The 13,767-nt window shown below is 39.0% G+C and overlaps 1 protein-coding gene across 2 annotated transcripts in view; it reads right to left on the bottom strand.

Moving 5' to 3' along the window:
* Window positions 1–13,767, bottom strand: part of SPIRE1 (spire type actin nucleation factor 1) — a 132,619-nt gene that overhangs the window by 38,956 nt on the left and 79,896 nt on the right. For both annotated transcript variants that reach the window (XR_012649751.1, XM_075022944.1), the window contains exons 4-6: window positions 11,887–12,012; window positions 1,658–1,741; window positions 409–573 (exon numbers count right to left, since the gene is read on the bottom strand). Coding sequence is in view for 1 of the 2 variants with exons in the window: in XM_075022944.1 (XP_074879045.1) it covers window positions 409–573; window positions 1,658–1,741; window positions 11,887–12,012 (375 nt within the window). In the remaining variant the exon portion in view is untranslated. The remainder of the gene's footprint in view (window positions 1–408; window positions 574–1,657; window positions 1,742–11,886; window positions 12,013–13,767) is intronic.

Below are 13,767 nucleotides of genomic sequence, written 5' to 3'. Positions count from 1 at the left end.
ACTTTACATTCTGGAATTTCAAAAATTATGTTTTAAGTCAAGATAAATGTTCTTCCCAATAAGAAACACCTAAAACAATCTCTCAGTGGAAAGCATGACAGGACTTTTGGTATGACTCTTAAGGTTATCGTAAAACCAACACAAGTCATTTGTTCAAGCATATGATATTTAGGTATGTCTTTCAGAATTTTAAATGCCTGCCATACGGAATACAAAATACACAACATTTGTTGGTTTCATGTTTTTCCCCTCAATGTACTACATAAATTTAAGATGCCATATAAAAACCATGAACATTACTATCTACTTGAAATCGTAATTTCAAGGTTCTCAGAAAAAAAGAGAAGAAGATAAAAAAGGAAAATAACATTTCAGATTTGACAAATTCTAGTGATTTTCTTGACTCACCATGACCTTCCTTAAGGTATAGCGTTTGGATCTAATATCATCCATCAGCATTTCATAGGGTGTGAGCTGATATTCTATTGGGAGCGGGTTGTACTGACGCTCTTGAACTTTCTTAAGTTTAACACCGTTCCGTAAATCTCGCATCACCTGTACCCAAAAACGAGCCTGAAGAGAAAAGAGAGAAAAATTTTATTTGATACCTTACCCTTGAATGCCACCTCAGATTAAACCAAAGCTGTTCATTCCCCTTTCAGGACACCACCAAATACATACAGCTGTTACTATTTTAACACGTCAATCAAAACCCATTTTATTTTATATAAGCCTATTTTTAATCCTCATGAACGTAACGAAACTTTGTTGCAACTCAGCAGGACTGCAGAGTCTCACCTCAAGTGATGTTCATCTCTAAGATAATACAGAAAAAGGATTTGAAATTCTCATACCATACATCTATATTTCCATCTCAAGTATACCGTCAAGCACTTCAGGAAAATTTCTAGACTTATAGCTAATACCATGTGAATTAGAACAGTGACTGAAGCCAAAACTTTGTTTCCCTTAGGCCCAGAACTTTCTTGCAAGATTTCCGAGCAGTTGTTCTTCAGATAGAAATTTTGGAATGGACTCCAAATCCTAAGGTCTAGCAATATCCTCTCAGTACCCAACTTCCTTTTGCTCTGCCTCTAAGAGCACCACACACTAACACCTCCCTCTCATTTTCTGGGCAGAGAGAGTGGCTGGAGAAGAGGAAGAACAGGAGGTGGATAGAAGATTGGAAGATTGAAATCAAGTACTTTGAAGAACCTCATAATATTCCTCTACAAGCTGGCAAGGATAGTAACTAGCAAATAAAATAAGCTTCCTTCTGTTAAGAGCTTCTCTGTAACATTTTTCTTTCATCATTGGAGAAGCTCAGCTGGTGGCTCTGCCTAATGCCTGGCTGCCCCTTTGAAGGGCAGTCAGCATGACACCTGTCTAAATGTCCAGCCTTTTTAAATTGCAAAAACTTCTCCATGAAAACAGTCTAAAGCAAAAATGTAATGCTTGGATACTTGTATTGTTTCAACTGTCTGCAAAGGAAGGTTGAGACTCCATTTGGTCCTAACTTGTCATGAGTTACTATTAATTCATATGTTAAAAGAACAGACACTGAGTTTAACATAAAACAAACAACTTTAGGTAAGCATTATGAAGAAATATAACCTACTAGTAATGATGCTGAATCACTATTCAATTGTTGTCTTACCCAGTCAGCATTTTTTAAGTCATCAAGATCCGTGCTGGATTCATCACTTGCCTCTTTGTCCATTTCTTGAATCTTCTTCAGATTCTGCCAATGAAAAGAAAATGAGTCAATAAATGAATGGTGGCATTACTCTCAAGTAAAACTGAAGCTTAATTTTTGACATCTGTTGAATTATATTGTTTGGGTATTCTACTGAATGTTTTATGACTTGAATAGTAATACTGTAAAAGTAACTTGAAATACTATTTGAATATATTTCTCTTAATTGAAAAGTAGACCTTAAATGCTGGAAAAAATCTTAAGATTTGAGTATGAAAGTACTTCAGATAATAGCATGCCAGAGGAAAAACTATACATAGAAATTTTAATATTCCTAAAACTGGGCTATGCACAGAAAAAACCCCAACCACCTAGCAGGTCTGTTAAGCTACAACACAGAAAACTTTACCAACTTGGTAAGGATCCCATTCATACCAAAATTACTGTTACTTGTTGAATTCAAGACAGTTCATTTTTGTAGAAGGAGAAATTCCCAGAAAGTTAGTTGTGAGGAGAAATAAACTATGAAAAATCCTTTAAACTGAATAGTGACAGACTTGCATATATTGAAATTAAGTACTCTGTATAACATGGTTATAGATTCTGCAATCTGAGTAATAAAATCATGTAAGGAAGAGAGACAGATCTTTCAATGTTAAAAACTGCTATTTATGAACAAGACCAGATCATGCAAATATGGAAAAGATTGTCTGCAAAGGGGCCAAAAAAAAGCTTTCATACTAACAAGAATTGAAAAAATGATTAAAAGTTACAGCAAACCAAACAATAGGCAGGCTTACACACAGACAAATGCAAACAAAAGATTTAAAAGGCTGTGGCTTTACAGATATGATCTTATAGACATCAACAACTGCATACCCAAAATGCTATTTTTTGGTTCACTTCTGTATAGAAATGTTCTTGAATCAGCAGTACAAACAAATTCTCAATACTCCATTCCACTTTTACAGAGAGTTCTCCAGGAAATCTTTAACGATGTTTCATTTGATCTGTTTCCTAAGTACTCACTAATATATTCAAAATGGATAGTTAAATCCTCTGCTAACTACTTGTTTATTTTATGAGATTAAAGCAACAGGTCAGAGGTCTGACATGTATTTCTTTATCAAAAATCTTTTTCTCACTTTTAAGCACTCAAGCTCTTCTTTTAATGGAACTGAACAACCAGTCTCAATTCAGCTTTTGAGCTTCCTAGAAAACTTAAAAATAAGCATATTTTGTAAAAAATTTCTTTCCTGGAAGTAGTTCCAAAACTGCTGACATTTCAGTGCAAGAAACAGAAGCACTGGAAGAGTGCTTAACTTGTACATTTAACAGGGTGCAAGCATTTCCCAAACCTGGTTACAGAGATAGCACATGTGAGTCAGCCACCACAGAGGTTTTGGAAAGAAAGCAGATGGGTTATTTAGTTATTAAGTAACACACTTGCTTTCATATTGAAGAAGAAATACTACCATTGCCCTATAAAAACAAAGAACATAATTTACAGGAAGAATCTAAAAAAACCCACAAATCAACTACACTACAGAACGTGGGAACATTTGGCACAACTTGCAGTATCACCACAGGATACCCAATTGGGAAAGAATGTCTTTATGGAAACTTGTGTTGGTGCTGTCACTGCGGTCAGCAGTCAGTCTGACACTTACAGGCAATCACACTTTTCCAAGAGAAAAAAAAAAGAAAAATGGAAAGAACGAGTAACATAAAGGGCTCACTTATGTGTATTTTGCCATCCAGGGTTTCTTCTTTTCTGTATCATACAGTTGCAGTAATCATTTCAGATACAGTATCTGTGAACTGTAAATTACTTGCTTTCTTGCAAACCTCTAACGTTTATTGATAAACTGCAAAATATAAAATCATTCTGATACTTTCTCCTTTTCCTCTTTGTAATCAAAAAGCTTACTTCAGTAAATGAGCTCACAACTGTCAGATTTGCTCCTCCTTTCTACAATGGAAGGTACACATTAATTTTTAAAAAATTAACATGTTCCAGCTGTTTAACCTTTACTTCAACTGTTCAACAAGATTTGCAGCAATTACCCATGTTCCCTACCATACAGTTTACTGGGCTCCTTTATGCCCAAAGGCTCATGCCTTTGACTGACATAAATATTTCATGAAGCTAAAAAGACTACAACCTGTTTTTCTTAACAGCAGAAAATAAGAAGGGGAAAAAAAAAAACCCAAACCCTGAGCAGCTGAAAGATCTTCCAAATAAGGCAACCATCTAATTAGTTTCTCTGGAACATAGCTAGAGGGGAAGTTTCTATCCCAGAAAGCACAGGTGGAGTGATGCTGGCTACACTGCAGAGTTGCAAGAGCAAAACCAGCCAGCTAAGAGGTAAGACTCTCACAGTGCAGTTTTATGATCCAAGTGAGCTGATACAAGCACATGCTACTGCCAAAGCTGGGCTCCTACTCTTCTCCATCCTAGCCAAGTGCTCCAGCTGCTTCCCTCATACCAGCACAGACCCGCACTTCATAGGGATAGTTCATTCCCCTCCCCAGCACCCAGCTCAGACCCCTAAATGCAGCTCACCATGCAATTAGTGGAGAACAGTAGAAAGGAAAGGAATTTCCATCATTATAGAAGTTAGAAAGCTTTGGAGGATTGGGGAGAAAAAGAGACAGCAAGTGCTATATCCTTGCAGCCAGTGCTTAGGAAGGCTTCTTTAACTCTTCTTCCCCTGTTAGGTGCTGCTTAGGAAGGAATAAATTCACTGTGACAAGGGATAATGTTTAAACTTCTAGACTAAATGAAACATTATCATTTCCCTCCAGTACGTGCCCCCAGCCAGCATCAGTGGGTTTCGCATCTGTTTCAATCATAAATTTCGGAAACCAACATATTTGCAATACAAGAGACCATTTGTCAGAACTTAACTGTGATCTAAAACCTGTGAGTAACCTCAGCGGCTGTAGCCACTTGTACTTACCCTTGGGACAACAGCGTAAGAAAAGCTATTATAGTATAATAAATATATGGCCTAAATGGGTTTCCATTTCAGAAAGCAGAAACATCTTAAAAGGGTTTTTCTAAATGATCCCAGAACCTCAGACCCATACCACAGACCTGATTCACCTGTTCCAGTCTGGGTGTTCATTCAGGAAATGAGGGTTGGATGTGTAGGAAGCGAGTGTTTCAACAGCTTTAGCTTTTTTTAAACCATTACAGCAGCTGGCCATTTTTTTAAAAAAACTGCATTTTGTGACAAAAGCTAGTAATAAAAATACCAAATGTCTTCAAACGTCTTGCTGCACTATTAAAAGCGGGCAGTTGATTTGCTGCTGCTGCACATCCCACATTTGAGACATGCTCTCCTGTGCTTGGTGACAGATGGGAGTTTATATAAGACACTTGTCAGCACAGTGTCAAAGACTTGCTTCCACAAAATACTCTCTAAAACACAACGTTTTAATGAAGACAGTATTCTCGGGAATCCAGATCTGGACTTTGCCTTTCACCAATTGCAGAACACAGTCTACTGCAGTTCCCAGTTTACATTCTTAATTAGGAATCATTTGTTCACTGATGTAAGTAATTCCTATGCTGCTATCTGCAAAACTAATGAAATATTCTTGCATCTCTAGGCTCAATTTAAAAATACATAACCCACACATAGGGGAAAAACTGCTTTTATATATTCAGCTATCCAACTTGGGTTTAAATTCCAAGGGCTCGGCCAGCAGCATTACTCTAGTTCTCTGAAAAGACCCAAATCCCATTTAATTCAAACATGGGAATAGGATCAGTTAAATCAGTCCCTGAAAACCTCTCGAGTGGATGTCAGACAAAGTTCTTCATATATAGTGGTATGGGCTGACGCACTTTGCTCAGCTCTGGAAAGGGCAATAGTCACCATGCTGCTCAACATATCTGTATAAGAAGAGGCAAAAAACCCCCAAACCAAGTGCATGTAACACTTATTGAGTGACAGTGCCTGCATCACTTCAGAAAAAACAAAAGCCCCCACAAAAACACCCCAACAGCCTTTTCCCTTATTTATTAAAGTCCTAAATTGAGGGATGAAACAGATCAAGATGGGGCTGCAAGCCTGACGACAACACCACAGTTGCAAAAGTGGAGCCACTGGAAGCCTGGAAGCGTAGGCACAAGTGAAGTTATAAGCAGAAAGTTTGTGAATCAACTTCTTTCTCCAGCTGTGCTTTCTGAAAATCCAAGCAGCAGGGTATTTAACAGCTTTTACAGTCACAAGACTCTTAAGAGCAACTTGGCTAATGACTGTATTTCCAAACTAAGTTAGCCATTAACGTTGTTTAGGTACGTATTAACTACCTCTATTATCATATTTTGTACAAATAATACACCAGTATAGCCATGTTAAATGGAAAGTAACACTTGACTTTTTTAATTAACTGCTTTCCAATTGAGTCTTTGCATGGCATGAAACTAGGAAAAAAAGAAAGGTACAATTTCATTTCTACTCATGTACTTAATTAGAATGTGTATGTTTATGTTTTCATACAGATCAGATTGAAACAGATCCAGGCAGAATTATGAAAGGATTATGGTTTTACATCAGGAAGGACAGAAATGAAAGGTGACATGACTTAAAAGAACAGTACGAAGATGATAAATTGGGAGCTTTATCTGTATTCTACCAAAAATTTAATTACAAGGCATACTGTGGATAATGAAGTTATGGATGAGTTTTTGATGAACATGGACTTTCTCTGCAATCGAAGATGTATGCAATTATAAAAATACACAGTCTTAATTAGTTTGGAAGGAATATTAATCTTGATGCTTTAGGGTGTACATCGATCTCTAAAAATTTTTGAGGTATGAGTCAAACCTACTGTGGCAGATTAAGACACATCTGCCTACTGGACACCTGTTGTATTTTATGCTGGCCAGCATCATGTGGTGTCTTTTGGCACCAGCTGTGCCATTTGTGGAGTTGATCACCCACAGCCCACTCATGAATGCTTAGCTCTGCTACAGGCTGGCATCACCATTTACTGGCGCCACTCACAGACTCACAGAGTGGTTGAGGTTGGAAGGCACCTCTGGAGGTGAGCTGGTCCAGCCTCCCTGCTCAGGTAGGACCATCCAGAGCCAGTTGCCCAGGATTGTGTCCAGACGGTTTTTGAATATCTCCAAGGATGGAGACTCCACAGCCTCCCTGGGCAACCTGTGCCAGTGCTCGGTCACCCTCACAGGGAAAAAGCATTTCCTGATGTTCGGAGGGAACCTACTGTGTTTCAGTGTGTGCCCATTGCCTCTGGTCCTGTCACTGGGCACCACTGGGAAGATTCTGGCTTCACTCCCTTTGCATCCTCCCTTCAGCTATTTATAAACATTGATGAGATCCCCCTGAGCCTCCTCTTCTCCAGGCTGAACAATCCCAGACCTGTCCCCCTTTCCTTATAGGAGAGATGCTCCAGTCCCTTCAACATCTTTGTGGCCATTCCTGGACTCACTCCAGTATGTCCACGTCTCTCTCATAATGGGGAGCCCAGAACTCTACCCAGCACTCCAGCTGTGGCCTCACCAGAGCTGAGCAGAGGGGAAGGATCACCTCCTTCAACCTGCTGGCAACACTCCTGCCAGTGCAGCCCAGGACACCATAAGGCTTCTTTGCTGCAAGGGCACATTGCTGGCTCACTCAGCCATTAAGCACACGTGGAGCATTAACTCCAGTAACAGGCAAGACTAGGCAGTAACAGGGAGCTGAAGGAGAACTGGGGCAGATATCCCCTCAATAAAGCAGGTTCACAATGTGGATAGCAGACCAGGTGGATCCCCGGTCCGATCCAGAGCAGCACTTTCTCCATTCCTATGCTTGTATTGTCTCTCCCTGTCTCTCTCAGTCACACTTGGTGCCATTTCTGAGCAACGTGCATGACCTTTTCAGATACTCCACAGCAGGAACATTTGCTTTAACTCATGGACATCACTTACTTGTGCCTATAGTTCTGTCTAGGTGCCAGCAAAGGTGATCTCAATGACTTTTGGATAAACCTGAAAAAGATGAATCTTTTCTTTCAAATGAGGTCCATTTTTAGCAGATATTCTATCTATCTTTCCCCTCGCCACAGACGCATGCGTTTCCTCCATCTTGTTGACCTTTTTTCCACACACAATCAAAAACAAACAAAGGGAGAGATCCCCTTTTTGTGGAATTTTCCTACTGCAATTTTAAAAGCTCGCTGCTTGAGATGAGAAACAAGCTGTACTCCATTTTTGTCATCAGCTATAAATGCTTAAACAGCAGGACACAGTTAGGTCTTTGCCCAACAGCAGGACACAGTTAGGTCTTTGCCCATCAAAAGACCACTTCTGAACGGCAGCAGATGGTACCCAGACTGGATCTGCAGCAAGGGCACCTTTCACAGAGCCCGAGCAGCATACAGATGCTGCCAGCAAGCTGAAAAACCACCCCAGTAAACTTGCTAAAAAAACTTCACCTTGAAAAAAGATGCAAAATTAGATCAGATTAGTTAACTGAATTTCAACCTTACCTTGGGAGTTGCTGCTGCTACTCCACAGAAATACATATTTTTACTACTATTACTCTATTTTTTTAATTATTTTTTTTTTTACTATTGCAATAATAGTATCACACCTTTCTCAATGCTGGTTTGAGTCCTGTCCTGTGCATCCACTACATTAAACATTTCATTCTCTTTAAGAATGAAAGTACCATCTTCATGTCTGCAATTCAGCTTTACTGCTGACCTTTCATACACAGGGAATCAGACTGGAAATAAAAACCACACGGCATAAAGTATGTGACAAAGTGCCTAAAACATTTTATTTGACATCCATTAAGATGACCTGAACAACTCACTCATTGCTTCATCATTTCTGATTAATGCACTTACCCAAACACAGGCCTGTAAAACGCTTTCTGAAACTACGCTCCATTTGTTATATGACAGTGATGTTCACATGACTGGAGAGCATGTGACTACTCAGTGTATGTATATGAGTAACAAAACATATTACAACCCTATAGACCTATCCCTCCTGATCTATCCCTCATGAAATCCTTTAACTTTCAAAATCCTGACAAGTTTTTACAGTGCCAAATTGAAAACAGCATCACAGCAATATTTTTTCTGCCTCTCTCTCAGTTTATTTCCCTTCTAAACCTATGCTGGGCTGTAGTATAAGATAGGTCAGATTTGGTCCATTCCTAGCAAGTGAGTTTCTGCAGATAAAAACTCTCCCTCTTCCACTACAGTGAAGTTGGCTGTTTAACCGCCTACTGAGCAAAAACTATGAACTTCATATACCTGGGAAACAGATACCCAGATGCCATCCAGTGGCCCCAGAAGGAATCCAAGGAATTTCAAAGTAATTTTTATTCATAGGAAAGTTATTTTAAGTAGTTTTAGAGGATTCTTCCCCCCTTTCTAGTGTTTTTAACTTCATTTTGATGTCACATCCACAACTGTGTCTAAGTCTGAGGGATTCTAAAGGAAGATCTCCAAATAAAGCTGTCAGTTTTTTAAATAAATTAAGTTTAAAATTCCTAGCATCTTTAGTGTCACAAACACAATATTACACAGTGTAAGTTTTTTTTAATTGGAGCTGATATATGTAACTTGGGGTTTTTTTCCCCAGTTATCTGCCAATGCAATCACCACAAATTCATGACAACAAAATGTCCTTACTGAAGTATTAAGTGTTTCTCTTCTTTATACCCAATACTCATATGACATTAACAAAAGGAAAAGAAAAACAAATTTATTGACTTGAATAGTATTTAAACGTATTCCTCATGAATTAAGATTCTTCTATGTATTTGCAAGAGAGAAGAGCATATAAACAATACCACAGCTTTTACTGGCACAAACCTATCGTGATCATGAGATTCCTGCTTTCCTCAAGTATAAACTACAGAGGTAATTTTAAAATGGTGTAACAAAATTTACAGCATTCCACCTCGTATTTTCTTCACACCTGTTTTTTTCTTTGTATGTTACTTTATTTTGAAAATTAAATACATTCCAAATCTATAGTTGGATAAAAGCTATAAGCAAGGATCAAGCGCATCATAAACCCAAAGTACTAGATACCTGAGGTTGCTTGTAAGATAATTTTCTTGGTCACTTCTCATATGCCTACTGGGGGACTGATCCAGAGTAAAATGAAATCAAAAGATCAAAATTCTGGCCTTGGTTAGGTGCAGCAATAAAAGTCTTACTGATTTTAGTAGGGCCAAAATTCCATCTACAAGGATTACTTCCTTTGACCTAAATGTGCTTTGAATCAATCCCTAATAGCCTTTGAGAGGCAAATGGTTTCTTTCATTTGGGATTAACTCATAGTATGCTCTATGGTGTGATCAGATGTTGTTGGGTTTTTACATCCAATTACAAGGTGATTAAATAATTTGCAAATTCAAAACACCCCTCTATTTTTTTAATTAAAAAAATTATTGTTAAGATCTGATTTTAAATGGTTATAAACCACGGTATTTTACTTTTACATTGACAACAGACATGCCTTATTACTGCTTACTGTGGCCAAAATACTCAAGAACTACTGCAAACATAATTCCTCTCTGAGCAGAAAAAAATCCGAAGGGTCTTATCTTTGAGCCTCAACACGGACTTTGCAACAGCTGTTAGTTTGTCCGCAGTCAGTATATCCGGTGGCCAGAACAGTCAAAAGGCAAGATGGGAAATTAAAGACGTCAAGGTTCAGGAGACAGATTTAGCACAGAGATGCTGTATCCTGTCTGCTCTCTGTATCAGGGGCATTGGATGCAGATGAACCATAAACACAGGCAATTCAGAAAACAAGTGGCTCTTTAGCCATGCTGACACTGTCAAAATTACCCTTGTATGATACTGCTTCAGCTTAAAAATTGCTTTTAGTTTGAGTAGGACTGGAGGAAAAGTGGAGGCAAAACTTGACCACAGGCAACAGAAAAACATCTCTGAAATGTTCTCCCCCTTGGACGGATGCATCTCAACCAGGAAGGAAAGACAGCAGCAGTCCTTTACGCCTCTGACTGGTTTGCATCTTCCACCACCAGCGTGAGGATAAAAGCTCTCTTGTGCTGCTCTGAGACGCATCTGACCCTTTAATGAGCTGATTCAGCACATTAACCTGACAAGGAATGACTCCTCTTTTTTTTGTTGTTTGGTATTTGCTGTGTTTGTTTCCCAGAACCAGAGGAAGGAGAACAGTGGGAGCATGTGTGCGTGGGTGGAACAGCTCTGCTTCTTTCAGCAGCAAAACTTTCAGATCAGCGTGTAAGATCTTATCCTGCTTTTCAAAGGTACTGTAGATCTTGACTTACAAAAGAAAAGAAAATCCTTCAGTGACTGATTAAAAAGAAAAATTATGAAAGTGTTGTTACTTGACAAGTTGGCTTCGGTGAAGAAATCAGCTTTAAGAAGCATGTTTCCCCTCCTGCCTTTCCCCTCTCCCACCAGTTTTCCCATGTAACCAATACCCGCACTGTGTTAATACCATTGTTATGGAGCTATTCTGCAGGCCAGATCACTGAAACTATCTTAATTAAAAATCATCTGCCCACCCTCGAAGTTATTCTTCAGCCAGACCATTTAATTGCAGTGGTTCATAGGATGGCCTTTCAGTCAACACTAACAGCCAAGCAGGCAGTGAACGTAAGCATCATGACCCACAGGCGGAAATTTTTTTTCAAGTTGGCTCTGCTGTGAAGCCTATGTGACAGACAAACAAGCCAATCATACATCAAAGGTAAGGGAAGCTGCTGACTGGGGACAAAATATGACCAAGAAGAATCTCAGATAATTCTCAGCCAAAGACGAGGCATGAGAAGGAGCTGAGGAACAACAGGCAAAGCTCTGACACCTCACAACATGCCTGAAACACCAGAGAAGTTTTTAGACTCAAATACATTGCATACATGCCTGCAGGAATGGATGCATATATGCAATGTGTAACCCTCCAAGAAAAACTTCTGTTTTACTCCCAAATAGACTAGTTGCAATTAATAACAACTTCTACGAGGCATCTGTAAATGGTTATAGGCCAAAAGAAAAAGAACCTCAGCTGTAGAACTGCTTTCCCTGAACACTACAGATCATTTCCTCAAGCATCTGACATTCACTACTGGCTGGGCACAGAAGTGATTTTGTAGCCTAATTCACACAGTAATGAGCTCAAAAGCAGAAAACCTTCTCAGACTGCTTACCTCTTTTGCACTTTTAATTTTGGCCAAGAAAGTGTACAGTTCCATTGTTTCAGCAAACAGAGCCCGACATACCGCTTGATAGTGGTTCGGTGCCTCTGATCGGGTTGGCAGGTGGGCAGCACACAGCTAAAGAGAAAAATAAATAGCAATATGAAAACAACGGACCATTTCGTTAATGTTACAGAGCATGAGATAACATGAAAGTGAATGCAATGGAATATTTAGGGTACAAAAATCCATGAGACATTTAAGTTTACGCAGAAATTGGGGTGTATTTTCTAAATATTCTGCTACCGTTTATTTTATGAGAAGAGTTCTATAATGATAAGGGGACTGTTTGACCATGTCCTGGAAAACTCTGAAAAGCAAGACATTGCCTTTTCATTAAAGAAAAAACTAAAAATACAGACAACATAATGGTGAATAGGAAAAAAGCAATCTTGCAGTATCAAATTTTGGGGAAACATACTTAATTCAAACCAGCTTTAACAGTAGGTGGTGTTTGGCTTCCTATGAATGTGGAAGAGAACTGTATCCCTACCAATTTATGAAAGGATGGAAAATGAAGCAAGGAAAAAAATGAAGTGTAATAGTCAAGCTGGAACTCTGATTTAATTTATTTCAAGCAGTACAAAGATTTAAAAAATCAGCAAGAGCCATGGAAGCACAGGCTTATTGCTTCACCTCAGACATTCATGAGCATTTCCAGACACAGGCACAGCTAATGTAAAGAAACACTGATAGATGTTTTCATATACACTAGACCTGCAAAACTCTGAAAGCCTACTCAAATTACTAATAATCATTCACAATTACTGTTAAGCAGTCAGTCCAGCATTGCTTTTAGAGTGAAACATGCAGCTCCCATTTCTGACAAGAGAAGTTTAACTGAAACCAGCCTTTGTATTTCAGAGAACCTGGTATGAGCAACATCCAGCTTCATGAACATGAACATCCAGCTTCTACTATTGTAGAAAAGCTCAGCACTGACACTAATAGTCATAATATCTTTTTCCGCTAAGTTAAATCCATCACCTGAAAGTATTTGTCACGGAAATCTTGGCTAGAAACGGCCAGAACAAAATAACATTTATAATTTGTTCCCTAAACAGTTTTAAATCATAAAAAACCTGAAAGCCAAAACTAGAGCACCCACGTCATGTATCATACCGTTGTAGAAATGAAAATAAAACAAAATCTTAACCAAGGCTTTAAAATTTGTCTTGTTACTGTGGTTTTATAGTAGCTATTTATTATATACACAGCTGTATTTATAGCTGTAGAGCTAAAACTAAGAACAAGCCAAAACCTGAGGGAGTAGGTGGCTACATTCAGACCTCCATAACTAAAGCTTGAGACAAAAGCCTCTTTAGCAGAAGAGCCCTTAATTAGCCTAGTGGCATATTTGTCTAAATCTCTCCTCTTATTACAGTGACCACTGTGGTTACAGCGGCCACAACGTGTGTAAAGCTTGGGCTGCTTTTTCATACTGCTTTCAATTTGATTTAAATCCGTACTGCCACTAAAAGGTGTGGTCCTGTGGCCTCCAGCTGTACGCATCCACTGATGCTCTTATGCTGGCACCAGAGTTCGTGCCCTAACTCAGAGAGGATTACTCACCCGGACAAAAATTAACAACGTGAAGGAAGTGGACCAAGAGACAATTACTCTCCACGGCATGGACACACACATAGTAGCACAGGCAAAAAGGAGCAAGGGCAATGTGCTGCCGGAGTTGGGAAAGGGAGGAAGGGCTGAACAATTGCTTTTGCTTGCAGTCGGATTTAGATTGGCTCCATCTCACTGACAAGTTGCTTTCTAAGGCCATAGCCCCCTTGTTTTCTTTTATTTCTTCCAATTAGTATAACAATACAGAGTTCA

This window comes from Buteo buteo, chromosome 3 (genome assembly GCF_964188355.1).
Source record: "Buteo buteo chromosome 3, bButBut1.hap1.1, whole genome shotgun sequence".
NCBI lineage: Eukaryota > Metazoa > Chordata > Aves > Accipitriformes > Accipitridae > Buteo > Buteo buteo.
This window is presented reverse-complemented; position numbering and strand designations above follow the sequence as displayed.